This window comes from Colletotrichum karsti (genome assembly GCF_011947395.1).
Source record: "Colletotrichum karsti strain CkLH20 chromosome Unknown Scaffold27, whole genome shotgun sequence".
Classification (NCBI taxonomy): domain Eukaryota; kingdom Fungi; phylum Ascomycota; class Sordariomycetes; order Glomerellales; family Glomerellaceae; genus Colletotrichum; species Colletotrichum karsti.
The window spans coordinates 474,525-502,431 of NW_024065927.1; the positions used below are offsets into that span (position 1 = coordinate 474,525).

Below are 27,907 nucleotides of genomic sequence, written 5' to 3' on the forward strand. Positions count from 1 at the left end.
CCGATGACTTCATCTCGCGTCTCGAGGGATGCTCTGATCATGGGGCCATTTCGTGCCATAGCGACAATTCCGTTTCCCAACGCGGAAAGCCGCGTTGGCCTCGGTCGGCTTGGAAGATATTCGAATCGGTATCGTGAAGCCGTCGGACATGGCGAAAGCCTACACTACATGTACGACATTGACCTTCAACAGAGTTAGCATATGATCGAACTAACCAAGGTCTAAGCAAGGGCAAGAGAAACAATGAAACATATTTGGATGCTTTTGGATAGGAAATGCTTACCGGCTGGGGTCGAAGGCCTGCTTTGGAATACCAAGCACGGAGACGTCTGGTTGCCAACGCTTTGCCCCTCGATTTCTCGTCCGCAATTCCAGCATCCGTCTGATGTAGACAGTTCGAGTACGTGACTTCCATATTATCCCGCATCTGAGCTGCTCATCAGTTTTGATGGCGCTCTGTGTTTCCGGAGATCCGGTGATCGGCGCGCCCGTGTTGTTGACTGTCGTTTGCAATCCGGCTGTCATGCCCCATCAATAGTCAACGTCGTTTTCGTGGATTCGGTGAATTACGACGGGAACTATGACGAGTGAAGTTGCATTTTGTTTGTGGAGCTGTCTTCTGTTCGTGTACCGTTGTTGACTTCGTTGGGGTTCGGAGTGCGATTTTCGGTCGCGTCGAGTCGACGCCATCGCCATCGCCGCAAAGCGCTTCCTGGGTATCAAGCCATCTGGAAAGATGCCCGGGGACTGGATGTGCGTTCGCCATTGACGCTTAAATTGAGAACATCCATCCGGGGAGGCCATTGGAGCTGTGGCTGTTTTGGAAAACGAGAGTCCTTCTCTAATCTTCGCCTCGGATCACATCATCGCGTTGACATCGTCAGACATCTCCTCCGGGTTATTTCGATCCGGGAGTCTTTCTTCGGACTTTGTTCTTGATCTGCTTGTGTTTCTCGAGTTGCTGATGCTATAGATGTCTTTGGGGTCCTTTCCAAGCAGGAGATCGCCCACGCGGACCAGTTCCAGGACTTGAAGCGCGTCGCCGGTCGTCCGAAGTCGGTTGAGTATTTCTAGGGCCTCTTCCTCGGGTCGTAAGCTGAGAAACTGCAGAAGCTCGCGGAGGTCCTCATTCTCCCTCCTGAGCTCATCGTTTCGTCGCCGGAGGGATTCCGAGTGCGTTGTATCCGGTTCGGTGTCCCATTTGCAGTCCTGCCCCTGGGTCGAACAACGAAAGCAGGTTGGTCGAGTGCCAGTACACTGTGACGCAGGAGGTTCAATGATTAGTCTGGCGTCTTTTTGGCAAATTTCCGGAGATGATGAGACTTTGACTTCGTCGTTCTCGACGGAAGGAGGAAGAAACAGGATGGATGGGCACTGGGGTGTGCGTGTCTGTGTCTGTATCACTGATCTGATATTTTTCTAACCCCCTTTGCCCCACATCCCCGGAGTCGATGCCGAAGACCAATGCCAACGCTGGTTTGGAAACAACGCCGTGGCGAAAGATACTTTTCTCTGACAAGAACGTGTAGTAATAGATACATCACATTCATTGACGCTAGGAGATTGTTTTTGGCATTACCTTTACCTTTCTCCTCCGGCACTGCAAACACGCAGCAAGCACAGGCTGCCTCGGTGGCTTGAGGGGGCGCTCCGCCCCTGTCGGGTTTCGAGGGCTAGTTGGAACGGGAGCTGGTAGCAAAGGCCGCATTTTGCTTACTGTGCTGGTGGATGTTTGAGACTGAGAGGCCGCGGTGGACGGATCGCTTAGATCATTAATGTCCTTCTTCGAGTCCATGTTACAAGGTATTGGCGGAAGACCAAAGACTTGGGAACAGCGATTCGGTCTGTTGAAGCGAGTTGAGGCATTGCCGTATGTTGAATTCGGATCTGTTGGCCGTTGATGACCGGAGAAAGAAGTCTGTAGGCCAACGATAACCGCCGTTCCGGGCGCGTCTGCCTCTGGGACCTGGAGCCCCGAGCCTTGCAGGCGTGCTACCCAATCGACTGGCGTCATGCCGTCATCCCTGTTGCTCAGAAGGGTCTTCTCAGGTCAAGCAACTAGCCGGAGATTCTCAAGAAACACGCGAGGACTTCTTTTCAGGACGAGGACTGGAATCTACCCTCTGATCACCAGCCCAACGTGTTGATCACCTCTTCAGGCGTTTGACAAATACGAGTTATGAAACTGCGACGACGATGTACTTTGAAGAGAACCAAAATTCAAACATCTTGGTTTCTCCTTTTGTCACAACCTTGAGAAGGGGGAAGCGGAAGAATTGCTCCTCTCGACACTGCCCTCAGATTTGCACCTCAGCTATTACGTCAAGGTGACGGCGACACAACACACGACAGGCGAGAAAATGCATATTGTAGCGCAATAAAATGCACGCTCATGTTTTGAAGGGGTAAGAAGTAACGAGCTTTGATGATTTCGAAGTCATCGACGTGTCTCGAAGGTGAGGTATCCACAACAGTCTACCCTGAGGTTCTCCGTAGCACATACTTTGGCCAGCTGGATCGACCCCTAAGTCTACATACTATTGTTGACGACGAACACGAGCGCCGTCCGTCACATTCAACCTACATTGCTTGACATTGCTGCAGACAATCGTCACTACTGACTGATTACAATTAGATAAAGCAGTTCAATGGTGCTGGGAGGGTGAGGTCATCCTTCCAGAAGCTGGCTGTTGCTGCGTCACCCGGTGATATGCGTTCTCCCAGCCATCTCACATTTACGAGGAGGTACCGCCATCTACGCGCTAACACTTCGGCTTCGGGTTCTTTTCTCACACGTTTCTTCCTACTCAGTCATAATCGATACTCCATGACCGGTTTGTAGGCCAATGGGATAAGTATTTTCGAGGGCTCTCCCCTGCTAAGCTTTTGGCGCAGCTGTGGCTGGATCTTGCCTGCTGCACCGTGACTTTGGCGTCACTCTCTCAGAGCTAAAACTCGGAGCCATGAGTACCCAAGTCTCGTGCTCATGCGCTGGACGAGAAACAGCATCCTAACAGAACCACATCAATACTTGCCCTGGCTGCAATGTACAGCTTGTTCACCATAATTGCGTTCCCGGATCCACAATCATTTCCTAATTGTATCATTTTACTTTGGCCCTCTTTCGTGACAAACGCTTCTGTGTTTCGGGGCACAAGCGTGCTTTGACCGAAGGTGGACTGCCGAGGCGGCTGGGAAGAGACGTTTTCCGTCTGCTAAGGCATCACGCATGTCCCTCTACAGAACAGCATAATCGCATAGACATTTCAAGGGAGTGTTAACCGAGTCGAAATACTGTGGCGTTGGTTTTTTCGCTACCATGTAATGTGAGGAACTTGATGATCCTCTCGTCGCAGGTTCTCCTGGGCTGGCCTCCGACTTCCGAACTCCGCTTCGATATCCAGATCGGCCCCACTCCTTCCACGTCGCCGCCGGTAACCTCACACGGCACGGAGTGAGACCGTTCACAGGTGTCTGTATTCACCTTTCGCGTTGCTTTGAACATACGAATTTACATTCGATTGTCTTATACTTCTTCTCAATAGCCTATACAGCGGCCAACAGGTCGTCTCACCGTCATGCATGTACATCTCGCCTTAACTGCTCCGTACACAATGACGTATTCTTGACGCATCTAGACGCCTTAAGTCGACCTCTGCTGGGGCCAAAGCAGCGAAGCCGAGGAGAGTCTCCTTGACATACGAGGGTCCATAGAGGTATGCCTCAACCCCCCAGATGAATCGTCTACACACGAAGACGCTCAGCTCGGATCCAGTCGGAAGTGAAGCGAACCCTTCATTACGCCCAAGTCATTCGTGCCGATCGTGCACATGTCGTGCAAGATGGACAGCCGGTTCGGCTGACGTTGTTCATTTCCAACATCATCAGATTATGTCTCATTGTAGATGGAGTGCCGAGGGCATTTCCACCTCTTCGTTGGCAGCACATCTAGCAGATCAGAGTCTTAGTCTACTTGGAGAGGCTACCACCATTATCAATTACTGCTCCGACCACAGGACCTGTGCCATCTCTTCTTGTATACAGCCGCCTTTGTGTCTCGGGCATTCGCACTCAAGCCCACCAACGGAACATTCGATCAGTTGGACATGGACAGACGACTCCATCTCGAGATCAATGTACCCAGCTGAACTCCAACCTCACCTTGACCCCGTGCACCCCATCCATCTCCGCGCGAGGGAAGAACAAAGCTGATTGGCACATCTTTCAGCATATGCTCGTCCAGTTGGAGGCCTTCGAAGTGCTGTTTTGCCACCGCTGGTATTTCGTCCCCGCCGTCCGCCGCGATCGCCAAAAGTCCCTTGAGCAGAAACCCCGCAAAGGGGAAATCGTCCACGCGGTCCCGTATCAGCCGACACGTCCGCGCGAACAGCTCGTGGGTCTTTTGTTGCCCCAGGAGCCGGGCCAGCGTGATGGACACATTGAACAACGGGGTCAGGATCATGCTCGAGCATTCCCTAAGGGACAGCGCCCGCTCGTGTTCTTCGATTCCGGCGATGCTCCGCTCGCAGTACGCCAGGAGAAGATCGCTGACGAGCCCGTCGTCCGGAAGTTGCAGGTCATGCTGTAATGGTCGAAAAATAGCGAGGATAACTTGGTCTTCGTAGGCTCTTCCCGTGCGGTTAGCGTTTGACCAGAATAATCAGCTGATCAACGTGGCCAGGATGGTTTCTAACCTCAGGTAATATGCTGAAGGGGAGAACACCTCTGCCTCTTCGAATCCGTGTGGTATTGTGTCGCGCCATGTTCGTAACTCTGCGAAGAGGTCTATCCGTCGCCGTATGTCCTGCTCGTCGTCAAGACCACCCGTCTTCAAGCCGGCATTGTACTCCATCGCCTTGTTGGATATGATTGACAAATCGCATGTGGTGTTCAACAGCAGAAGCCCCCGGCGATCGTCTTGTAACGTGTCTAACGAGTCTTGGGGGACTTGATCGATGAAACTTCGTGGAATCAGGGGTGTCGGTATTAAGGACGGTCGAAGGTAGGAAAATGCAAAGATGCTGCGGCGTCGAATTCGTCAGTCGATGAAAAACGGTGCGGTGTCTCGCGACGTAGTCGTCATTGCCAACCTCTCGAAGCAGTACAGCCCCCACATCGCCCTCGATATGACCCGATCATGTCGCTTGTCCTCGCCGTCCGCCATTGGATTTTCGAGAATTTGTATCTCTTGCAGCATATCGATGGCCGCAAGTTGATACATTCTCGCAGCACGATCCATCCCCGTGGCTGCCGCCGAAAGATGCATGATAAACAACGCTTGCGCGGTCGTCAGCGATGGGCGTCCGCTTTCAAAATCTAACAGTCGCTTTGCTTCCTCGAAGAACAGAGATCGCATATCGCATCCGTTTACGTGTCCAAAGGCTTTTGCTCGTCTCGACGTGTGCTGGGAAGCAGGAGAAACCGTTAGCTAAAGACTACAATCCACGAAAAGGGGGTTTTCTGGCAGCAGGAATCATCCGCAACGCTTGCAACATACGCATCTCAGCGCACAAATCGCGTTTACGAGCACGGGAGAGCAGTATCTCGCCGTGCTCGGCATGCGGTCGCGCATGTCGTCGAGGAAAGCCTTGCGGTCCACGAACGCGAGGAAGAAGGACGCGTCCCACAGGAAGAAGCCAGTGATCAACTCGGAAACGACGCCATCGTTCGCCAGAGCGGTCCACGGCCGTGCAGGTACTTTGAGAAAGCTTGCAGGCATATCGTCAACTTCGGAATTGGAGGGGTTGGGGTCGCGTGGGCTGGCACCTAAACCCGTTTGTCGTCTCTGCAGCAGCAGGTCGGCGGTGCGCACAAAGTCAAGCACCTGGAGCGCGTCGTCGGACGCGCGTAGACGCTTGAGGATCTCGACGGCTTCTTCTTCCGGCCGCGTCTGCAGGAACTGCAGTAGCTCGTGCAAGTCTTCATTCTCGCGTTCGAGTTCCTCCTTGCGTTTGCGTATCTGGACGATGCGCGATGTGTCGGGCTCGGAATCCCATTCGCACTCGATATCGGTCTGCGAACAGCGGTGACATGATGGACGGTTTCCGGAACACTATTTTGTCGTCACGTTCGGTCAGCTTCGTGGTGATGGCGTCGTGGAAAAAAAAAATCAAAGTCGAATCCGGCATTTTTCTATTTTTCTTAGAAGGGAGATAAATGTCGATGCAAAGGAAGATGTGTCGTGTTGTTTTCCCCACCCGCGAGGAATTATCTCCTCGGCTGATGTGACCACGAGGACGCCTTATTGATATTTACAACAGCTGGATAAGAACTACCTTGACTTTTCGCTTCCGGCACTGCAAACATGCGGCTGTGACTTGATGGCGAGTTTGTCTCGCCAACCCGGAGTACGCGTTGGTTTGTTCTCCGCTAGAACTGGAGCTGACTGCCGGTAACAATCGTCTCAAGCCCGCCGCCGTCGATTGGGCATTGGCCTGACCCTCTGCATCGGGGTGCACGGGGCCGGGTATCGAGTCCATCCCAGGAATTCTGTGACGTGGATTACCTAGAGCCCTCGACGGGGGTTCTGAAGGCCGTCCGTCGTGGGCAGTTGTTCTGGTCGAGATGGAGTTGAGGTTCGGTCAACTGAATTATTAAAAAGGCAATGTGGACAGCGGTTGGCACCTGTTGGCTGGAAAACTTTGGGGTGAGGCTGCCTCGGAAACGTCTTGAATTTAGCTCATCCTAAATCACCCCCATTCCGTCCCTCGGGGATACATGTATCGGCGGCAATCCTCGACGGGAAGCCAACGCACGATACGGATAGGCTGACGGAAGTAGGGAAGCAAAGACCCGGGGACAATGACATGCGGTAACGGTTTGGCAACGACCTGCTGCCCGGATTCGACAACATGTTGGGCATCTTTCTGCTCAGACCGCAGAGAATGGCGTGGTCTGCAGAGTGACCCCAGGCCGCTGCAGTGGGCTGTCTCGTCCGGATAGATTGTCAACATCGGAGCCCCTCAAAATCTGGGAGCTGAACGGCCCTCAAACGCATACAATGACCAAAGAGAATGATGTCAAGCCCAATCCGCGCCTCCATCCTACGGGATGTTCACACGCAGTCCTCCGGAACGGACTCCGTCGTTCATTAACGGAGGCTTCCATCAGTCTCAGCAGCGGTGATTGGGCGCCATTGGTGATGGCCTTTGCCTTTTACCCTTGAAAAGTACCCCCAGATGGTGTGGCTCAAAGTAACTCTTGGGTCACACACAAGGCCGGCGTTCTATTCGACGGAGTAGCGCAAAATGGAAGGGCATCCATCATAGCATTGGCCCTGGACCCTGGTTCTGGACAGCTCTGGGCCCCCCGATCAGCTGGTTGCACACGTGTGACAGACCGGCATCAGATCCTTCTCTGACGCTCTGTATTATTGGGTCTTTGATGGTTTTAGTTGTTCTGGCAGATTGGATTTCCTTCAATCTTGACTGGAAGATGTATGACCTGCCAACTGCTCCCCAAGTACCGCCAGAGACCCAAGCATCTCAGAACCTGCCCTGCCGTACCTCCGCTGCACCGAACACGTCTCACGGCCAGCAGTTGCGCAATTGTTCCTGGTATCGGCTACATGCGTTCCGTCAAAGATGGTATCGCCCCCTACGTCAACAGCAGAAGAGCCCGGTTTGGGGGGATGGCTTTTCCTATTTCCATCCGTCTCTGACAACTGAAGTACGTCACCGGAGGGGCTCCGGTGTGAGCGCTGAAGCTCATTGGCGCGTCTGATGTTTGCCCTGAGTTAACTATGTCAGGGGACTAAGTGGTCGGCGGGAAAAGTAGCGCTGCCACTCTCATTGGATCACCAAGTCGTTCTCCCTTAATCCACATAATTGCCAGTAATGAAGGGAATGAGTGTTTTCTCTGTAGATCAAATGGGGGTCAAGTTGTTCGGACTCGAGTGGGCTTGATCTGCGGATGATGGATAGACGTACAAATGAATCGTCATAAAGACCCAAGGCATTGATAATGCATGTACCATCCGACGCCCAAGTCGAACCGTCTTCTTCATTGCTATTTGCAAGTCGCTAGCTGCTCAGAATTGGGGCCTAGGGGCCTCAGTAGTGCGCTGGCTGAACATTTTCTGAACACCAGAAGTACATGACCAGAAGCCAGCTATTCTGTATGTAGCCCTACAAGTGCCGCGATATCAGTGCTCTATTCATCTTACATTTGCTGTCTCTATCAGAAGATACTTTCTCATGGGCAGAAACACTTGCTAGGAGTAAGTACTGTGGCTTAATGCATCGCCCAAAAATACCTGCACCAACAGTTCGTACTCTGCAGCAACGTGTGCGGTTGTCAAAATGTTCCTCAGAAAACGAGTGTTTATGATTTATGTACATCAATTTAGCAAAATATACGCAACTCTCGAATAGAACCCCCCTCTCATGACAGACAAGCTGGTCATCAGCTGTGGCATCAATTGTATTCTTTTCCCCAATCGCAGCCCCTAAGGATCTCGCGCGAACAGAGACTTGTTCACATTTACAACTTGACCGTCGAGCCGATGGGTCCGAAGCGGATGTTGGAGTAAGTGACGGTGGCCTAACCATACGTGTTATTAGCATCAATTCGGTCAAATTCCTTATCAGGACTGCTGCAAAGCGGAGGGCAACTTACACTGCCGTACTGGGACTCGACCTCGGAGGGCACACCGGAGCTCGCGGGGCAGTCGCCGCGCGCCGCACCGGGCTGGCCGGCCTTCTCAGGGGGGTACGTGCTGTCAAGCCAGAGCATATTGGCGTAGTGGTCGTCCCAGATGGACATGACGAGCACCCACTTGCCGCTGAGGGCGGAGTTGAGCTGGTTGAAGCCGCCGACCTCGGTGAAGCGGTCGCGGTCGCCGAAGGCCTTGACCTGGGCCGAGCAGAAGGCCGGGGTCACGGCGTTGCCGGTGACGCCGCTGATGGCGGACTGCGGCATCTCGATCTTCTTGCCGTTCTGGACGAAGTACTGCGCCACCTTGTTGGCGGAGAACTGGGTGACGACGCTGGGCCACGGTTATGAGGTGTTCGTCAACGCACGAGCTGGGAGAGGCACTCACGTGAACTTGGACGAGGTGTTGACGGTCTTGCCCTTGCCGTAGAAGCCGGTCTGGCCCATGCGGTACGGGTTGAAGTCGCATCCGTTGGCGTCGCAGTCGCCGGCGAAGCGGTCCTCGGAGTAGGTACCGCCGCAGCCGGACTTCTCGCAGACGTGGTAGGCGTTGGTCTTGCATGCGTGGGGAGTGACGGCGAAAGAGTGAGAGTTAGACTCTGTGCTTGGTTAACATCAAAGTACTGGCAGTCAAGCATGCAGGGAACATACCCCAGACGTCCATCTCGGCGCAGCAGGCACCGTACGGACCGACACCAGCGTTGGCATCGTTGGAGGAAGGGACCCAACCCTCGATGTTGGCCTTGCCGCCGACGAACTTGAGGTCGCGAGCGCACTGCGCGTCGCAGTATCCAGTACCGTACTTGGCACCGGCCTTGTTGGAGGGGTACTTAGCCATGCCACCGTCCTCGTCCATCTGGACGAAGTAGAGGGCACCTAGACTCGCGTGTTAGATGAGGTCTTGCACATGAACCCTTGGGATCCTACCGTTCAGGCCACACTCGAGCTGGGCGAGGTCGACATCGAAGGCCAACTCGTTGCCAGTGAGGGTGAACATCTCGTACTTGGTGGCGCTGTTCATGAGGTACAGACGCGAGCCGATGTTCTTGCCGTACGCGTGCTGCGTGACGAACTTGAGGCTGAGGGCGTTGCCCGAGGTGGTGGCGCCGTAGGTGCCGGAGTAGTCGGCACCCTCGACGGCGCACTTGGTCGCGCAGTCGGTGGCGGTGCTGCACTTGTCGGTCCACTTGTTGCCGTCGTAGCAGTTGGCGCCGGAGCTGTCGTGGAGCCAGCGCCAGTTGGCGTCGACGACGACCTCACCGTTGACGTTGGAGCAGCTGGAGGCCGTGCACTTCTGCCATGTCAGCTTGGGGTGGGTTTCGGTCTGCTGGGTGCCGGCCTGCTGGGCGGTGACGGCGGTGATGGCCGCGAGGAGAACGGAGAGAGAACGCATCTTGAGGTGTTGTGCTTGGATGTCTGGCTGAGGAACAAGGTCGAGGGGGATGCTTCATGATGGCAGCCGTCTTTTGTTCCTTATATACCTTGCTTTCCGAGGTAGATCTTGGCACATTGTGAGCCAAGGAGGCCTAGATTCCGAAGATGGATGATCTTCACGGGCCACTGACAGATCTTCTTCGTGGAAGTGAGGGTATCACGAGGCATGGAGAATTCAGAGCAGTCGCTCGGAGGGCTACATCCGTCGGATAGAATCAGTTCAGATCCGACAAGTAGACACAACATTGATGTAACTTAGTTCCCAAGGGGAAAGGAGTCAGGCACCGAGGGTCCGAAACCCGGGATGGTCGGTCGAGGAACGAAAGGCGACTCGTCAATCCAATATTGACAATCTAATATCATTTGGCTCGCGCAGTCTAACAGGTGCGGGGGAGGCAAAGTGTGCCTCGAGACCCGTGAGGGACGATGTGGTATTGACTGACGATGAGGGATTGGACGGAATCATAGGCCGTCAGAGCTGGTGCGCCCTCCATCACGGCCAGGAGCCTAGCCATTTCTGTTCGCTCACATAGCTTGAAACTTGGGTCATTACTGAGTTCATTCGTTTCAACGTGCCGTTTCCTAGACATGTTGTATGGGTTCCGTAGAAAAAGGAATCGTTCGCTCGAAGACTTCACGACTGAAGTTAAAGATCAATGTTATTCCACTCGAACATCACTTCGGAGAGCCTCAAGAGCCAAGCTTTGATAGTAATGGAGAATTTGATGCCAATGTCGAACAAGCATCGGCTGCCAAGGGCCTGGGCATGTACGTTCGCTCATCCACGTAGAGCTGGGGCTAGAGCTGTCCACGTTGGCTTGGTAAGGGTCGACCAAGAATGAGACCAAGAAATGCCCGAATCGTTCTGGGAATCTCGGAGGGACCCTTGCGAAGAGTGTTCAGGGGTGATATTGAATCGCTTGATATTATGCTCGGTGCAAGGCTGGATCACCATACTACCTTCAATATTGCACAGAACGTCTCCCAAAGTTTTTGGTTGGCAACCGTATCTCTTCCGGATACGTCTCTAAGATCTTGACTCTAGATCTTTGAAACCCCATCGCGTAACTTCACCAGCCCAAAGGCGTGATAGATCGTACCTGCATGATGGCGATTTCCTCTGGTCTCGAGCTTTCGCAGTCTTCTTCGCCTTCAGTCAAGGCTCTCACTCGGTTGAGACTGGAATCGCCTGCGTCGGAGAGCCGAGCGGCAGGAATGCTGTCATGTGGCTCACGCCGTTATTAGGTGTGGTTGCGGATGGTACCCTGATCTGGGGTAATTCCCCTAGGAGGCCGGCAAATTGATTTAGTCTCGGCCGATCAGGAATGATTCCACCACACAAGGCCGGCAACGCCGTTTGCTCGACCAGAGGCAAGCCTACGCGAACCAGTCAGGTCGACGCCGCCGAGGTGGGGTAACCGGGGGCGGCTCGAGAATATATGAACCTGATCCAACCTCACTCTTGCCCATTGGCAGTCCGATATTGATTTCGCTCTGGTCGTCCAACTGTGAGGAGAGGAATGAACAGCCGGTTGCGACTTGCCAGTATCGGAATGGCTCCTCGTGGATGGACGGCAGACGTTGTCGGTGGATGCCCGACTGCAACGTGAAATGGGCTTTTGGGGCTGTTACCGGAATGTCAGATACCGTCTATCGTATCCTCTTCCTGAACCGAGTGGAAGGCATGTTCGGAATTCTGGTGAACCGAACTCATCGAGAACAACTCCGAGATCCACGTGAAGCCATCGACGCGATTTCAATTGATCATTTCGAGAAGCCTAATAAGGCGCTGCAATGAGAGTCTTCGGAGAGTTTGACGAATACGCGTCTAACTCGTTAGGTCGGTCGTCTCAATCGGGATTCATCAAGATGGCGTCCGTATATGAGAACACGATCCGGCATTGAGCCGAAAATGAGACCTTGCGACACGGCGATGAGGGCCGACAATATAATAGCCGAGAGTTACTTGCTAAGCGAGACCAAAATCGCAGGTCATGAGATACCTGTGATTTGTTTTCGTAGGCGCTGGATGTGACGGTAGAAATTGCCTCAATCGGAATTGCTGTCGTACAACGTCTCCTTCTGATGTGACCCAGTTAGACAAAAATGGTGCGCGTCAGGGGATAGGCCGTGTCCCTGCCTACCGTGACCGATGGATGCATGATGTCGCCGGGGCCGACCCGGGGAGTAAGGATTCCGGACCCCGTCAATCGGGCCCGGGCCCGGTGGATGGCGGGGATGAGTTGGGGCCGGGCGGAGATCACTTTGAATGAAAATGTTCTGCCCCGGGCTTCACGGCCAAGACATGAGCCGAGGTCGTTATCTAGCGTCGATGCGGGTCGGAGGATCAGACAGGGCATGATTGGTGCTGTTCCTGCAGCGGGCCCTTGGAGATGGATCTCAAGTCACACGAGCTGAAAGAAAGGAGATCACTGCGGAGGACACGACGCGTTGAATGTGTTGCTGCCTGTTGATTATTTGGACCTACGCCGAGAGTCGTGTGTCTACGGTCCGCTCAGCAACCGTCGAACGTCTAGCGAGGAATAGAAGACACAAGAGCGGCGAAGTATTCCCGCATTGGAGCCAAAGCTTCTTCACATACACATTTGGATATCGTCATGTCTGGCAGAGGGTTGGTTCTCATTACCGGCCTGAATGGTTTCATCGCTGGACGGACAACCGAAGCCCTTCTGCAAGCCGGACACTCGGTTCGTGGCACCGTTCGATCTAAGGCATCGGCTCAAGCAACCGTCGAAGCACTTGCCCAGTATGGCGATCGCCTCGAGGTCATCGAGGTTCCTGACATAGCCGTTGCGGGTGCGTTCGACAAGGCGGTCGAGGGTGTTGGCGGCATCATTCACTTGGCGCAGCCGGTGACTTTCAACTTTCCCGATCCAGGCGCCGTTCTGGAGTTAGTCAGAGGGGCTACGAGAGGGATTCTGGAGTCGGCAAGCAAGGTGTCAACCATCAAGAGCGTGGTGTTGTTGTCGTCTATTGTTGCTGTGGTCTCCCAGAAGGAGGGCCCATACATCTTCACCGAGGAAGATTGGAACGAAGGGGCAATAGAGGCGGCGGCGCATCTGGGCGAGAAGGCACCTGGGCTGCTCATTTACCAGGCGAGTAAGACAGCTGGCGAGAGGGCGTTCTGGAAGTTCCGAGATGAGAAAAAGCCTTCTTTCGCAATGGCGGCCGTCAACCCTGTGTGAGTCGGCAAGTTCTTTTGATACGATGACAGCCACTGACTTGACCGATGGGTAGCTTGGTGAGCGGGCCGCCTCTCACGGCGCCGGAGTCTGCGGATAAGATCCCGGGGTCCCTCAAGTACATCTGGAGCATCATGTCCGGCGGGGCACTCAGCGGACCATCGGGCGTCGTGAACTTCGCATGGTTTGTGGATGTCAGGGACGTCGCTAAGTTGGTCGCCTACATCGTGGACCATGCCGATGAGGCAGACGGACAGAGATACATCTCATCGACGGCGTGGGGCCCGTCTCAGGCCGCTGCGGATATTCTTCGCCCAGCATATCCGGATTTGCCCATCCAGGAGGGCCGGCCGGGAGAGGGGTATTTGCCAGGATTCAAGACGCCTGGGGAGAGGGACATCGACGGGTCCAAGGCACTCCGCGCGGTCGGTCAGGAGTTTGTTCCGTATGATAAGTCGGTGTTGGACACGGCGGAAGTATTCAAGACGCTGCTTCAGAAATAGGCTTCCACGATAAGCCTGGAGTTACGGATGAAACGCATGCACCACTCCAGGACTATTATTCCTGGTCAAATGGTCGGAAAGTGACTGCAAATGAAAGACAATGATAGAGGTAATGATGAAAGATGAAAAAATAAGGGCAGAGAAGCATGAAGAGATTTCATAAATGGATATGCATAAATAGAAGTATCAATAATGCACGACGTAGCATAACCATCCAGGTCGCAGGTGGATTACTCAGATCACATGACGGCAAAAACGATTGCACGTGACGGCAGCTGCTGGCTCACCGCCTGTAAAACTCGGCTCAAGTCCGGGCTTCATCCCTCGCTTCCACTTTTGGCTGCCACTTCGGTTGGTTGCTGGACTCGGACTCCGCCCATCCACGAAATATCCGCTCCGCTCTCCAGGCTCCGAGCAGCCGGAGCTTCTCCGATAATCAGCCAGTATCTAACTATCAAAGGGCCATCGTGGGCCTCCATTTCTCTTCGCCATGTCGTCGTCGACCGACCAGCAACAGACCGATTTGTCGTCGCAACAACCTCAAGCCGAGCCGCCTGTGTCGCCAACTTCTGCTGCCGCCGCCGCGCAACAAGCGACCGCTCACGCCTACGCCAGCAATGGCCTTCGAGCTCTCCAAGACGTCACCGATGCGGCTGCCGCCCTCCAGAATGTCCAACACCTGACCTCTGCCGTTGCGGCTGATGCTCAGCAACACGAACAGCAAGCAATCGACCAGCAGCTGTCCATGCCCGATGCCTCGGACCCAGCTCAGCATGATTCATTTCCGTCTCCGCCTCCTCCTCCGCAGAATCAGCAGCAGCAGCAACCACAGCCAGAGCCACCGCATACGCCGTCGCAACCACATCCTCCTCAGACCTCCGCCGCTCCAGCTCCAATCCCAGCCTCGGCTCCGGCTCCTCCTCCGGCCCCAGCCGTATCCGTTGCCGTCGATGGCTCTCTCGGTCATGTCCCACATGCCCCGGTCGGCGCCTTCCCTCCGGGATTCCCTTCGATGCCTCCTCTTCCCGGCTCGATACCACCTATATCTCGAGATCCCACGGTCAACCCGAAGCTGACGCGCCTCCGACGAGCTTGCGACATGTGCTCGCAACGCAAGGTCAAGTGCGACGAGGCAGGCCCCCCTTGTAGGCCATGCCGCGAGCTCAACGTCGACTGTACCTTCAATCGCGAGCTCAAACGACGAGGACCCCCGAATAAACATGCCGAGGCTGCCAGAGCCGCCCGAAGACAGAGAATAGAGCCCGGAATCTCCTTCCACGCCTACACTCCTACGACTCCAACACCGTCTCCTCATAATGCTGCGCAGGCCCTCGTGTCTATAGCAGAAGGTCCAGCTCGCCTCGACGCGGAAGCTATTGCGCCGATGCCCATCCTCGAGCTTCTGGTCGACGACTTCTTCACATACATACATCCGCTGGCGCCCTTTCCTCACGAGCCGACCTTCCGACACTCTTTCGCGAACCGAGAAGATCGCTCGAACCCAGAGTTCCTCGGCCTGTTGGCTTCCATGATTGGAGCTCTCGTCGCCTCCTTCCCGAGAAGCGCCAGACAACACCTCAAGACACAGCATAGCACGCATCTCTTTCCCCGAGCGATAGTCATGATTGAGAAGTGTCGAGATATTGCTCTGGACACAAGAGGCGCCCGGTGGTCTGTCAAGCAGCCCAAGACCTTGGACGACGCGGCCACCAGTTATTTTCTAGGGTTGGCCGCCGGCTACACATTCGAGGTTAATCGCTTCCGATACTTCACGTCAGAGTGCTTGGCCCTGATTCGAGAGCTCGGCTTCCACCGGCCGAAGCACCCCAACGAGCTTCCCACATTCGGAAACGACAACTGCTCGCCAGACCCTTTGCCGTTCCACCACATCAAGGACCAAATCGGCAAGCGAATCTTCTGGTGCTTGTTGTTGGGCGTCAGGTAAGATGCGAACAAACCACCGATAACTTCTATTGCTGACCTTGCTAGATCATTCTCGCAACTGGGCGCCTCTCATGCGGACTTGGTCATTGCCCCGCCCACACCAGGCCTCCCGTATCCTGCTCTGCCTGAGAACGTCGACGATCTGTACATCATGGCCAACGAGATTGTATTCCCTTCAGAGAGCTCCGTTACCCTCCTCACTGGCTACCGCTTTGCGATTGACATCTACACAACCATGAACGCCATTGTCAGTGTGGAACTTGTTTATGGGATGAGTACACTACCATGGCCTGATCAGAGATCGCTGTTGCGAGACGCTCTGGTTGCCGCCAAGGATATCATCGATCGCCTTCCTTCTGAACTCCAGCTCAGTGGATCCCACGAGCAGTCAAGTGGTTTTGGCGCGCTAGACGATGCTGACCTTCAATACGTGCCTCCGGCTCACCCCAACATCCAGCCCTCCAACGATGTTCGAAACGTCATTAAGAATCAGCCACAGCGACGTCGCCAGCTCCAGTATGAGATCCAGAAGGCCAACATTTACATTTCTCAACTGGCCACCAGATCATTCTACGTTGAGCTGTACTTCAACCTACGGGATGTCCACCTCAATGACCCAAATAAGGACGCCCCGGCAGGCGAGTCCGCCGAGGAGAAGGCTGCAAAGGAGGCAGAAGACTCAGAGGAAGCGCGAGTTTTTGAGCTCATGACAGCAGAGCGCGAGCTTATTGTGCAGAACCTGCTTCATGTTCTTGGCTCCATCTCTCAGCGTAACCTCGAGCCGAATGGCGGTTCCCTTATCAACAAGGTCCGGCAAGTTGCTTCGACACTGCTCAACGATGCCCCCGAGCGTAAAGGTCCAGTAGCGATGAAGTCCGAGGAAGCTCTGATGCGTCTGATTGACATCCTCCTCAAGCTGGAAGGCACAGGGCCTAGCGGCAACAACATGGCTGGGGAGAACATGACACCACAGGACGAGGAAGAGGAAATGCGAAACTGGGCTCATCTTCGTGACTACCAGCAGCGCTTTGCCGCTCACGGGGGTTTCGCAGGAAATCTTTGATGATTCTCGACCTCAGCTTGCCGCAGGCAAGTGGTCTGAAGTTTTAACCCGAGTTTTGGCGCTTCATTGCTCTGGCCAACATCGCATTCTGCAGACTTTTCGCAAACCATTGCTCTTGGGTCTGTCATTGCGCACGTTGAAGACGCTGTGTCTTCGCATTTGTTGTACTGTTATAGGGCGCCAGGGTAGGCTGCTCGCACTGCTATATGGTATAGGACCAGACAGCCCCCAACAACGGGGATAATCATGAACACTTAATTGTCTTCTTCCATCTTGTTGGTGATGCTTCGCAACCTTCTCGTCCTACGTCTGGGCATAGAGCCCTTCTTCCAGCGCCTTGATTTGCAACGCGAGCATGCGTGAGTATACCCGACACAGCGCGAGGTTGCCGCCCATGAACCAGAAACCAGGATGGCCACTGTTTCTCCATATCTGTCTTTGTCAGTAATAATATCTCGGCATGAAAGGTGGGAAACCCACGGAGTTGATCTCCCCCTGCTCGTCCAAACCCCATCCCTCCTTCACACGATCGGCAACCTTGTCGCCGAAGATGAGCCGCGTCGTCGACTTCATCCCGTCGTAGCCGGTAGCCAGAACGACGATATCCGCGTCCAACGTCGTGCCATCGGCCAAAGCTAGTCCGGTAGGAGTGAACTTCTCGATCCCTTCAGGACTATGATGTACCTTGACCTTGCCGTCCGCGATGAGCTTACTGCACCCGATATCGATGTAGTATCCGCCGCCACGACTGATATACTTGCGATAGATGCCGCTCCCATCGGCCCCGAAGTCGAGCATGAAGCCCGCCTTGGTCAGCCCGTCCAGAATCTCGCGGTCGGCCTCCGAAATCGCCTTCGTCCCGTGGACATTCAACGCGAACTGGACCGGCGTCGGCATGCTCTGGGACGCGATATCCAGGTCCTCCGTCGGCGGCCCGCCTTCTTCGTACCCCCCCTTGTGCATCACGAAGATCCCTTTATTGGCGGTGATGACGTACGTCCCGCCGCGCTGCACCATCGTCACCCTCTCGGCCCCGTTTTCGTAGAAGTTCTGACAGATGTCGTGGCTCGAGTTGCCGGAGCCTATCACGAGAACCTTCTTGCTTGAAACATTCGGTATTTCGGACGCATCCGTGTGCTGACTCCCGTGGTATACCGTCCCCCTGAAGTCCGCCTGGCCCGGGAAGGTCGGGGCGATGGGGTCGCCTGCCTGGCCTGTCGCGAGGATGATGTGGCGCGGGCGGAGGACGCGGGTGCTGCCGTCTGCCCTGCGGATCGTGGCGGTCCAGGTCTTTGTGGTTTCGTCGTAGTCTGCCCCGTCGATCGTGGTGTTTGTCCAGATGTTGAGTTCCATGATGGTCGCGTAGGATTCGAGCCAGTCTGCCAGCTTGTCTTTGGGCATGAACATGGGCCAGTCGGCGGGGAAGGGGATGAAGGGGAGGTGGCAGTATTGGATTGGATCGTGGGTCATAAGGGTCTGTATGAGAGTAAGGTTAGAAAAGGGGCGAACTAAATCACGCCCATCCCAAGGCAAGTCGACAATAACGTCATTAGTATCGTTGAGGTGTTGTTGTCGTTATTGCTATCATTGTTGGTGTCACTGTCGCCGTCGTTGTCGCTGTCGCTGTCGCTGTCGCTGTCGGTCGTCACTCTTGGAGTATTCGGCCCCTATCCAGCTGTATACTCGCGAGGTGTCGACTTTCCCAGGGATGGATGCGTGGAAAATCAGGTCAAGTATGCTCGATTTGAGCAAAAGGTGCTGGTCAAAAGATGCTCACCCGGTACCGTTTACGCCAGCTGTCTCCCACCCGTTCGTTGCGATCGATCATCAAAGTCGGAACACCAAGATGTCGCAGCCGAACGCCGATGTTGATTCCCGCATGGCCTTGTAGGAAGCATCTTAGTATACGCACAAGCCTCATCGGAGACTCTTCACTCACCAGCCCCAATCACCAGCGCAACTGGATCCTCATCGACAAACTCCTTCTGCCTGTCCCGTCTCTCCTTCCAATTCCCTCCTTTGGGGTCCACGTAACCCATCGGCCTGTTGATCCCCAGGCTCTCGTGCACATTCTTCAGGTCCCGGAGCTGGAAGTTGATCATGTAGGCCTTCCAAGAATCATCCTCCTCCAACGTCAACCTCACCATGCCCTTGCCTCGGCCGACATTGGTCTCGAAGTCGAGCATGCTGTCGACCCAGTGAACTCCGGGCGCGACCGTCCTGAATGCCGGCGTGAAGGTACCTTTCTCGATTGGCCGGACGTTTCGGAGACCTGTTTCCTTCAGGTTTTGCTGGAAGTATTCGTTCATCTTTTCAAACCCCTGGATGGTGCGGAAGTCCCAGGATAAGGTAAGGAAGTCTCGGATCCAGGCGTCTTTGCGGAACAGCTCAGGGAAGCCGGCGATGTTCCCGCTGGCCAATGCCTCGTTGAATGTGTCTGTCCATGCTGCCACGATAGCGCGAGCTTCCTCTGGACTCTGTGAGGGTGGTTCACGGAACGTGGGGAGCTGGATGGTATGTTTGGCGTCGTTCATTTTGCTGGTCTTGTTCGTCTGATTCGGGTGAGATCGAGATCGAGAAGAGGCTCTCTGCTCCTTTAAAGCTGCTCCGTACGACTACCGAGCTCGGGCAAACATATATGAAGCAGTAAGTGGACTTGCTACTTCTGTTTCTGTACTTCAGCCCTTCAATACGAAGGTCTACGACCGCCGTGGTTGGCTGGTGTGGTGCCACCGTCGATCATTTGTGCATGCTTGAGTTGGAGAAGCCAATCAGGCCGGGGAATCGGTCAGATTGTGACGGGAAATGCTACCCCTCCTCAACATTCTGGATCTCTTGGGACCAGAAGTACAAGATTGGCTGGTCGGCCGGTAGAGCCCCGTGCAGTTCGATGCAGGTCTTTGGCACAATGATGTGTCGTGAGGGGTTGACCTCGGGCGATGTTCACCCCGAATTCGGTATCACCGTCTTGAATTGACTTCCAGATAGAATTTTCAAAATAAGCAATACAAAGTATCCCTCCACAACTCAATCCTTGACACCCTCAATGAGATTCTTGATTCCTTCTCCATTTGCCGTCTTGTCCCAAGCTGCCGTGGCATTCTCAAAAGAAGTCACGCTAGACAGCAAAGCCTTCGTGTTGATGCGCCCCTGCGAAATGAGCGAAAGAGCCAACTCGTAGTCTCCAGACCCGTACCGAAAGCATCCTCGAACTTTCAGCTCCTTTTCAGATAACGCGAGCATGGGCACTTCCGGTCTTGCTTTCCCCAGTCCTGCCTGTACATAGCTGCCGCCGCGCTTGAGGAGGTAGATGCCTGTCTGAATGGACGACTGAGCACCGGAAGCCTCGATGACGGCATCAACCCCTTCTGTCAGACCGAATTTCTTCAGAATCTGGGCGGCGATGTCTTCGCTATCCGTCTTGGTGTCCGCAAGGAACGTCTCGCACTCCACGAACGACCTCGCAAACTCCAACTTCTTCTCCAGGATATCGACGAGAATCACTCTCCGCGCCCCAAACGCCTTCGCGACCGCGCCCGAAAGCAGTCCGATCGTCCCGGACCCCGTCACGACCACATCCTGCCCGAACGAGATGCCCGCCAGCCTGGCCGAGTGGACAGCCACCGCGGTCGGCTCGACCAGCACCGCTTCTTCGAGGCTGACCTCATCAGGGACTCTGTAAACAAAGTCCTCCGGCACGACGAAGTACTTGGCAAGAGCGCCGTGGTTGTCTGGCGGATCGGCGGCGAACTGCATGCGGGGACACAGGTTGTAGACGCCGTCTTTGCAGTTCTTGCAGCGGCGGCAGGGGAATCCGGGCTCGATGGCTACCCTGTCGCCGACTTTGACGGATGTTACGCCGGTGCCGATCGAGTCGATGATGCCTGCTGCCTCGTGGCCCATTACGAGGGGCTTTTCGTCGCTGACTTTGCGCATGAAGCCTCCTTCTTGCCAGAAGTGGACCTGAATCTTGGTAAGCTAATGCCAATATCTTGATACGGAAGGGGGAAGCCTACATCACTGCCGCAGACACCGACGTATTTGATTCGCACGATCACTTCGTGATCATCGCTTATCGTGGGAATGGGACGATCTTGCAGCTTGGCTGACTTCGGCCCGTAAAGAAGCCATGAGGGGTTCTGCATTTCTGCGGTGGCCATGGCGAGGGAGACTCTGTAAAATATCGTGAACTTGGACTTGGAATCTAGAATTATGTGATGAAAACTTCTGGCGAGGGTTTTTGATATGCAGAACGGAGAAGTTCCGTTGTTGACATCACCGCCCGAGTGCATCAAGACATCGGTCGACAGTCGTCCGAATGTGACCCCGCTCACATGAACGCCAGGTAGCTATCTAGGTGCGCCCTGCATAAGTACATGTTGAGTTTCCCGCCCGGAGGCTTGATGCGGCGCGTTATGAGTACACCTTATCTCTTTTCCCGATTAAAAGCCGGTGGCGACCGTACATCGTTTACAACCTTCGTATCGATGTAGTTCATCAAAGACCCATGTACGTAAATCTCAAGGTTGATGAGACATTTCCAGAGGTAACTTACACGTTCTACAGCTGCAGGTATTCAGTTCGGGAATGGGCAGTATACTTCTGAGCTTCTGACAGATTGCTCCAAGGCAAGATGAAATCTATACATCAGGTCACTCCGCGTAACTTCTGCTTTCTCTTACTAGTCTCGCATAATACTGTTCCATCCGGCAGATACCCAGAACACAGATATCGTGGCCAGCATTGCCGTAAGTGCAAACTATTCAACAAACAATACAAGTTAATTAACTAAAGTAATACTATTACTACTTCCTAATTAAGTAATCCCTCCTCCCTTAGAATTATTAAATACTTTAATATCTTATATATATATAGATCTAGCTAATAGGAGGCTATAGATTAGCCCCTACCCTATTTATTTAGGTATACCTAGCTACTAAAATATACTACTATTACTAACCTCACTATTATTATATATACTATTGAGGTTATTTAGACCACCCTCACTATACTAGATAAAGGCTTATTTTTCTAAAACATTAGTAATAGGTAGATATAATTATAGCAATTTAAATAGTATATTTAACGTTATAATTAAATATAAATTATAAAAGTTTTATATTATTATATATCTTACTTATTATTTACCCCTATTACCTTACTAAACTTTATAATATCTACTACTATTATTACCTCCTCTTCTACTACTAATATATATATAATTTTAGGCGCCCTATGCTAGTGGATCTCTATATAGATTGAGATAGCCCTTACTACTATTATCCCTCTAAATCCTATAATTAATAACCTACTTATTATTATTATTAATAGTAAGAGGTATATCCTTAAGTAGTACTTAATATAGTAGAGAGGCTAGAGTTAATTTAGCTAGATTTAAGAGTATAGCAACTTCCTTATTAAGGTTATTTAGGGCTAAGCTATAGCCTCCTATTAGAGTTGCTAATAATGTAATACTAGAGGGACCCCTAAGGTATTTAGCGCTACTACTACCTCTACCGCCCTAGAGCACTTAACGCAGTATATTATCCTAAGCTTCCTACTAATATAAAGTCCACTCTAATAAGGCTAAAGTAGCTATTACGTTTATAGGATCTCTACCCTCTTAGATAAGGATTCTAACGCTAACTCCTTAACAACCCTATTAGACCCTCCTCTATATAAGAGGGTATAGCTTAATAACAGCAATATCCCTAAGGGTAAGATCGCAACTCTATAGGATCTCTACATCGCCTCCATTATCTCTACTAACCTCCCTTTTGCCCACTTTAAGAACACCTTCCTCTAATAGATCCTATAATACCATAGTATAGAGGTCGCTAGAGAGGTCCCATAGAGTTATACGTCTATTTGGGACCATCTCCACAACTTCTAGCAGCATAGAGAGGCCCTTATAAAGTTAGAGCTCTACTTAGCAGCATCTAAAATATACCTTTTATTTAATCTATAGTTATCACCTAATATTTACACCTTTATAGGGGTTATATATCATTTTATTAATATTACTAGCACGTTATAGTCACGCCTCCTAGGCTTCTCTTAACACTATAGAGACTATAGTAGTAATACCCTCTTAGAGACCCTCCTCAATATTGTTAACCAATATAGGATCTAGGACTAGATTAGAGTAACTATCTCTAATAATATAACTAATAACAACACCTACCTCTAGGTCTTCTACTAGGATATATATCCCGTAATAATGGAGGAGGACGTGGAGGCCCGGCGTATGAGGTGCTACGGCTATATACTCAACCTTACAGCCCAGGCCTTTTTATTTGGCGCTAATAAGGAGACTCTTAAGGCTAAATCCAACTACTACTAGCTTATTAACCGTTATAATAATAATCTTAACCTCTAGCGGAGGCTTAGGCCTATTAGCTAGCTCTAGAACATCATTAAGTACGTCTAGGCCTCTCTATAACGGACTAAATAGTACTAGAAGGCTATAGCTAAGATTAATAGCAACTCTACCGACTTCTAGATCTTCTCCAAGTTGTCTTATAAGGCCCAGCTTATCCTAAACAACAATACTTACTAGAATAGTATATACCTCATAATTAAGAGGGCTATAAAGAAGAAGAATAAGATCTAGTCTTTTATACTATTAAATAATAATAATAATAACGTTAAAAAGCATATCCCAGAAGTGGATCTACTATCTTCCGATAACTAGAAGGTTCTTACCAAGATAGGTATAATCCTGGAGCCTTTTTATTGTTAGATGAAGAGGTGTGAGGGCTAGGGGGTTGGTAATGGGTATAGTTAACTTTAGGAGGTCACAATAGGCTTAGAATACCTCCTTTTATACCTTATTAACTAGAAGACCTACTATAACTCCACAATCTCTCCTAACAATCCTTTTAAGGAGTTATAGCTATTATAAACCCATTTAGGATAACCTTAACGTAGTTAGTATAACTAATAAGCCCTCCCTAATTATATACATAAAGACTAAGTATCTCTAGCCTCTTGGGCAGCCTTATAATTCAACTCTCTCAATAAGTAGTAGTAAACCTTCCTCTATAGCAGTATTAAGTAGTTATAATAAAAGCTCTTTTACTACTATAATAGGTTAGGGGACTCCCTACTACTTTCTAGTGTAATTATCCTCTATCCCACATTTAGGATCTCCTATTTATAAGACGTATAGAGTAGTGACCACCAAGAGGGATAAGTTGAGAAGGCTTAGAACACCCTTATAGAGTACTTTAATAAGTAGTATTATTAATATAGCGTAGAAGAGGGTATCCCTAGCCCCACTAGCCCTGCTATTAACCATAAGGCTCAGGATAATAATAATACTCACTTCTAGCAGTAGGTTAATAGCTAGCGCTAGTAGACCCCACCCCAGACGGATAAGCTCAATCTATACCTCTATCAACCTCTAGAGAAGACCTCTAATCCCATCCAGTAGTAGTTAGACCATTTAGAGACCTTCCCAGCGCTCTCCCAGCTTGCAATTGACGTCTTTGCCGTACTAGCAATAGCAGCCAACTACAAGAGGGCTTTTAGTACTATAAAGTTAACCCTTACGTTATAGAGGATGAGGATAAAGCTGGATACTATAGAGAGGCTCTAGCTATTAAAAAACTAGATAAAAAGGGGGGTTATACTACTAAATAATAGCTTTAGATTACTAGGTATATTATAAATAGCTTTATTATATAGGTTATATATTTTTATATAGTAACTTAAATTAACCTATTTATAAGTTACCTAAATAACTAAAAACTCTAAGAAAAATCTTATTAATAGCAATTTTGGGGGTCAAAATTGACTTAATTGCACTTACGGCAACGCTGATTGTGGCCCAGAATGAACTTGATCGGGAGTGCAATAGTCTAAGCAAGCGATCATAGATTATGTCCCAAGACATCCCCAACATCGGCTCGGTGAATGTTCAGGAATCCAGGATATTATAAACGTAAGTAGAGTAGGATTGCAACGCTATGAAATTCAAAATCCTCCCAAAATCTGACTGTTCTACCTACGCAGACTACGCAGACTCCGCGTACTGCCAGATGTACTTCTCAATGGTATCCAACGACTTCAAATCCTCGTTCTCCTTCTTGATCTCCATCACCCTCTTCTTGTACTTGTCGTTGGCCAACACCTCTGCAACACCCTCGGCGACCTGCTCCGCCGTTGGCTTTCCGGTCTTGAGGTTGTACGCCACACCCACATACTCGCCGCGCATCGCGATCTCAGGCTTGTCTTCGGTATCTCCACCGAGAACCATCGGCACACCGTTCACGATGCCGTGCAGGAAGCCACCGTATCCGGCATTCATAACCCAGACGTCGGCGTGCTTCAACAAGGCGTCGTAGGAAAGGAAGTCGGCGACCCTCGTGTTTGCGGGGATCTTGACGTCCTCGGGCAGTGTAGCGCCCTTGACACCGAGAATGGCGACCACAATAACGTCGTCACGGTCTGCCAGGCCTTGGATGGTGGGGATGACAAGGTCGTTGTAGTCTGTTGCGATGGTTCCTTGTGCGACGCCGATGACCTTCTTGTTTCCGGCCGTGACATCTGCCCACCATTCGGGGTACTTGTAGTTAGGGTCGACCGGCTTGGGTGGCAGGCAGCCGGCGTACTTGATGATTTCAGGGTGGTCGGACCTGGGGTATTCGAGGCTCTGGGAACACATTTGCAGGGTTACGTCGTAGCTGGTCTGCCATGTCTCGAACAAAGTGGGTGGGACCTCCTTAGTCGCTCCAAGGGATCGAAGCACATCGTTGTACTCTTGGGATGCCGGACCAAAGGGCCCGATGGGGCTGAAGAACATCTCGTTGAGGAGCTTGTTGCGTGCGCGGCCGGAGTAGGTCGAGTCCGGAGGAAGACCGGGGCCGAAAGGCGCGGTGTCGATGCTGGTGGCAACCACAGGAATGATGTTGATGTCGATGACGGGTGGCCTCGTGGTGAAGCCCTTCGGGAGGGGCGCTCCGTACATCATGGGAGTGAGACCCATGAACATGGTCTCGTGGACGATGATGATCTGCTGAGACGGCCGTCTCTCGCGGATCTTCTCGAGGGTGTCCATGAGCGTCTCGAACAAGCGGGGGACTGGCTTGATGAAGACGTTGCTCAAATCGAACATGAGACGGGGTACTCCCACTGGAATCTTATCGCGAACCGCGATCAACTCATCGTTTATCATGGAAGGGGTGGGGACGTGTTCGGCACCCAACCGCTTGACCTGGGCGTGGAACTCTTCTCCGGCGATGAAGGTGGCTTCGAAGCCTCTCTGAACCATCTCTGCTGCAATCAGGAGAAGGGGATAGGTGTGGCCAGTCGCTGCAGCGGCGGCGAAGAGGAGGTAGGGCCGCTTCTTGTTGCCATCGCTAACACCATCGTTGGCCACGTCTTGGATGGCGTTGACCAAGGAGTCTCCTGAGATTGTCATGGTCGAAGAGGATATAAGTCTGATATGTAAAGAGGGAGTATGGAAGCCGGATGAGGGGTGAAAATTGGGTCGAAGCAGATATCGTTCGAGGAGATGTCCAGCCTTTATATCGTAAAGGCCGACCTGGTGGAGCTCTGGTGCGAGAAAGAAACGTCCCGCTCCTCGGCGAGAATCTGTCCGGACCTGGGCCGTCAGAACCCAGAGCCACCGGCGTCACGCACCGCATGGCATTGTAGCTGGGCCGCGTTGTCATTTGAAATCTGACAGCAGATTCTAGCCAAGCAGAAAAAGAATGCCCATGGTAAGCTTGTTGACTGGAGAACTTGGACCACTCGCGGCTAAACCTCAAGCAGGGCCTGCCGTATTTTGCCCACCCAGAGAACTGTAAGGCGTCCATACAAATTGCTTTTCCACCCCCTAGAAACCATGAACGTCGAAGGATTCGCTGTTTACAGGTTTCTGTTATTTCGCGGTGAGTGATTTGGATGTTCATTGGTCTTGGAAACCGTCCTGTCTGAATCCGGTGATGACGACCCAGGCCGACGAACCGCAGGATCAGGGTCCTGCCAGGTTAGCCTCAGCCCGTAAGCGCGAGCCCCAAAAGAACGAACCGCTCTGGATTGATAGCAAATTGGGCTAGTACACTAGGTGCTCACGATGTTCGGGGATGTAAGGCAGCGAGATTACCTTCTTAGTTTCACGGCAAATACATCCCGGGCTGCGGATGATCTGCTCGGTTGCAACGTACGCTGATGAGACTGCGGTAAAAGATCGACAGTAGGACCCAAATCTCGGGAAGAGCTACTGAGATAGTCCGTATCCTGGCGCGAGTAGCTCGGAAAATGACGAGGTGGAATCCGCTAGGCCGTTAGCTGTACCTCAGATAATATCCCTGTGCAGTCGTGTCTACCGGTTTGTCGAAATGGTACCTGGCCACGTCTGGACAAGCTTCTCGTCAGAGACATGCCGCGCGGTTGTCCTAGGGGGTTGTGTACCCGTTGTATTATCAATGTGCATGTTTGAAGCCCTGCAAAAAGCAGCGAAAGGGAAGCCGGCTAAGGCTGCCGCCTCTTGCCATAACCAATTGGCTGGACATCTCGAATAATCAAACCTAAAGAGCGTGGATTGTATGCACGTAAGCTGACACCAAGGTGGGCATGCGCTGGCGGGTACTCATGTGAAAGTTCTTCGGCTGAAATGATCCTCCGTATCTTGACGATATCTCTCCGACCGCGTAAACGGCCGAATCTCACTGGCCCCCTTGAAGGCACAAAAGTAGTGTATTCGTAGAGAAGCAGATGATGACTGGACGCTTGTCAGCGGCAGAAGAAAGTTGTCATTAACCTAGAGCTGGGGGCAGAGCCGCCCAGACCCATGTAATATCGAGAGACCCATATCCAAGTACCGGACAGAATATGCGACAATTACGACGCGCAAAAGCTGATAGGACGGTTGATTGTTGAATTGTAGAGGACTGTAGGGTATGACAAGCGTAACGACCTGTACTGTTGCACCGTTCCACATGGGCATTTCACAAGCTCCCGCGCGGTTGCTCCGAGACAGCAGCGTCTTCACGATACAACACTGCTTATCAATCTGTGGAGTGCACAGTCATGAATTGAGCTTGGCATGTCTTGCGTGTTGCGCCATTCTTTCGCGTCTCGCTGAGCCGCGAAGGCGCGAT

The 27,907-nt window shown here is 52.2% G+C and overlaps 6 protein-coding genes across 6 annotated transcripts; 2 read left to right on the top strand and 4 right to left on the bottom strand.

Annotated features, from left to right (window-relative positions):
• Positions 1 to 4,096: 4,096 nt before the first annotated feature.
• CkaCkLH20_08293 (glycosyl hydrolase family 7) lies at positions 4,097 to 10,045 on the bottom strand (the record flags this gene model as incomplete). Its single annotated transcript, XM_038891008.1, has 9 exons — positions 4,097 to 4,628; positions 4,695 to 5,021; positions 5,091 to 5,404; positions 5,498 to 6,013; positions 8,494 to 8,541; positions 8,617 to 8,986; positions 9,041 to 9,251; positions 9,304 to 9,528; positions 9,580 to 10,045. 9 exons carry the CDS (start codon positions 10,043 to 10,045, stop codon positions 4,097 to 4,099), a joined length of 3,009 nt encoding a protein of 1,002 aa, XP_038743771.1.
• A 2,659-nt stretch (positions 10,046 to 12,704) lies between these two features.
• Positions 12,705 to 13,792, top strand: CkaCkLH20_08294 (nad dependent epimerase; the record flags this gene model as incomplete). Its single annotated transcript, XM_038891009.1, has 2 exons — positions 12,705 to 13,288; positions 13,345 to 13,792. 2 exons carry the CDS (start codon positions 12,705 to 12,707, stop codon positions 13,790 to 13,792), a joined length of 1,032 nt encoding a protein of 343 aa, XP_038743772.1.
• Positions 13,793 to 14,282: 490 nt separating this feature from the next.
• Positions 14,283 to 16,799, top strand: CkaCkLH20_08295 (uncharacterized protein; the record flags this gene model as incomplete). The annotated part of the gene is made up of 2 exons (XM_038891010.1): positions 14,283 to 15,733; positions 15,782 to 16,799. 2 exons carry the CDS (start codon positions 14,283 to 14,285, stop codon positions 16,797 to 16,799), a joined length of 2,469 nt encoding a protein of 822 aa, XP_038743773.1.
• Positions 16,800 to 17,102: 303 nt separating this feature from the next.
• CkaCkLH20_08296 (uncharacterized protein) lies at positions 17,103 to 19,333 on the bottom strand (the record flags this gene model as incomplete). The annotated part of the gene is made up of 4 exons (XM_038891011.1): positions 17,103 to 17,231; positions 17,280 to 18,275; positions 18,577 to 18,683; positions 18,739 to 19,333. The coding sequence occupies 4 exons, from the start codon at positions 19,331 to 19,333 to the stop codon at positions 17,103 to 17,105; spliced, it is 1,827 nt and encodes a 608-aa protein (XP_038743774.1).
• A 493-nt stretch (positions 19,334 to 19,826) lies between these two features.
• On the bottom strand, positions 19,827 to 20,959 carry CkaCkLH20_08297 (alcohol dehydrogenase GroES-like domain-containing protein; the record flags this gene model as incomplete). The annotated part of the gene is made up of 2 exons (XM_038891012.1): positions 19,827 to 20,762; positions 20,816 to 20,959. 2 exons carry the CDS (start codon positions 20,957 to 20,959, stop codon positions 19,827 to 19,829), a joined length of 1,080 nt encoding a protein of 359 aa, XP_038743775.1.
• A 3,857-nt stretch (positions 20,960 to 24,816) lies between these two features.
• Positions 24,817 to 26,223, bottom strand: CkaCkLH20_08298 (uncharacterized protein; the record flags this gene model as incomplete). Its single annotated transcript, XM_038891013.1, has 1 exon — positions 24,817 to 26,223. The coding sequence occupies one exon, from the start codon at positions 26,221 to 26,223 to the stop codon at positions 24,817 to 24,819; it is 1,407 nt and encodes a 468-aa protein (XP_038743776.1).
• Positions 26,224 to 27,907: the final 1,684 nt, after the last annotated feature.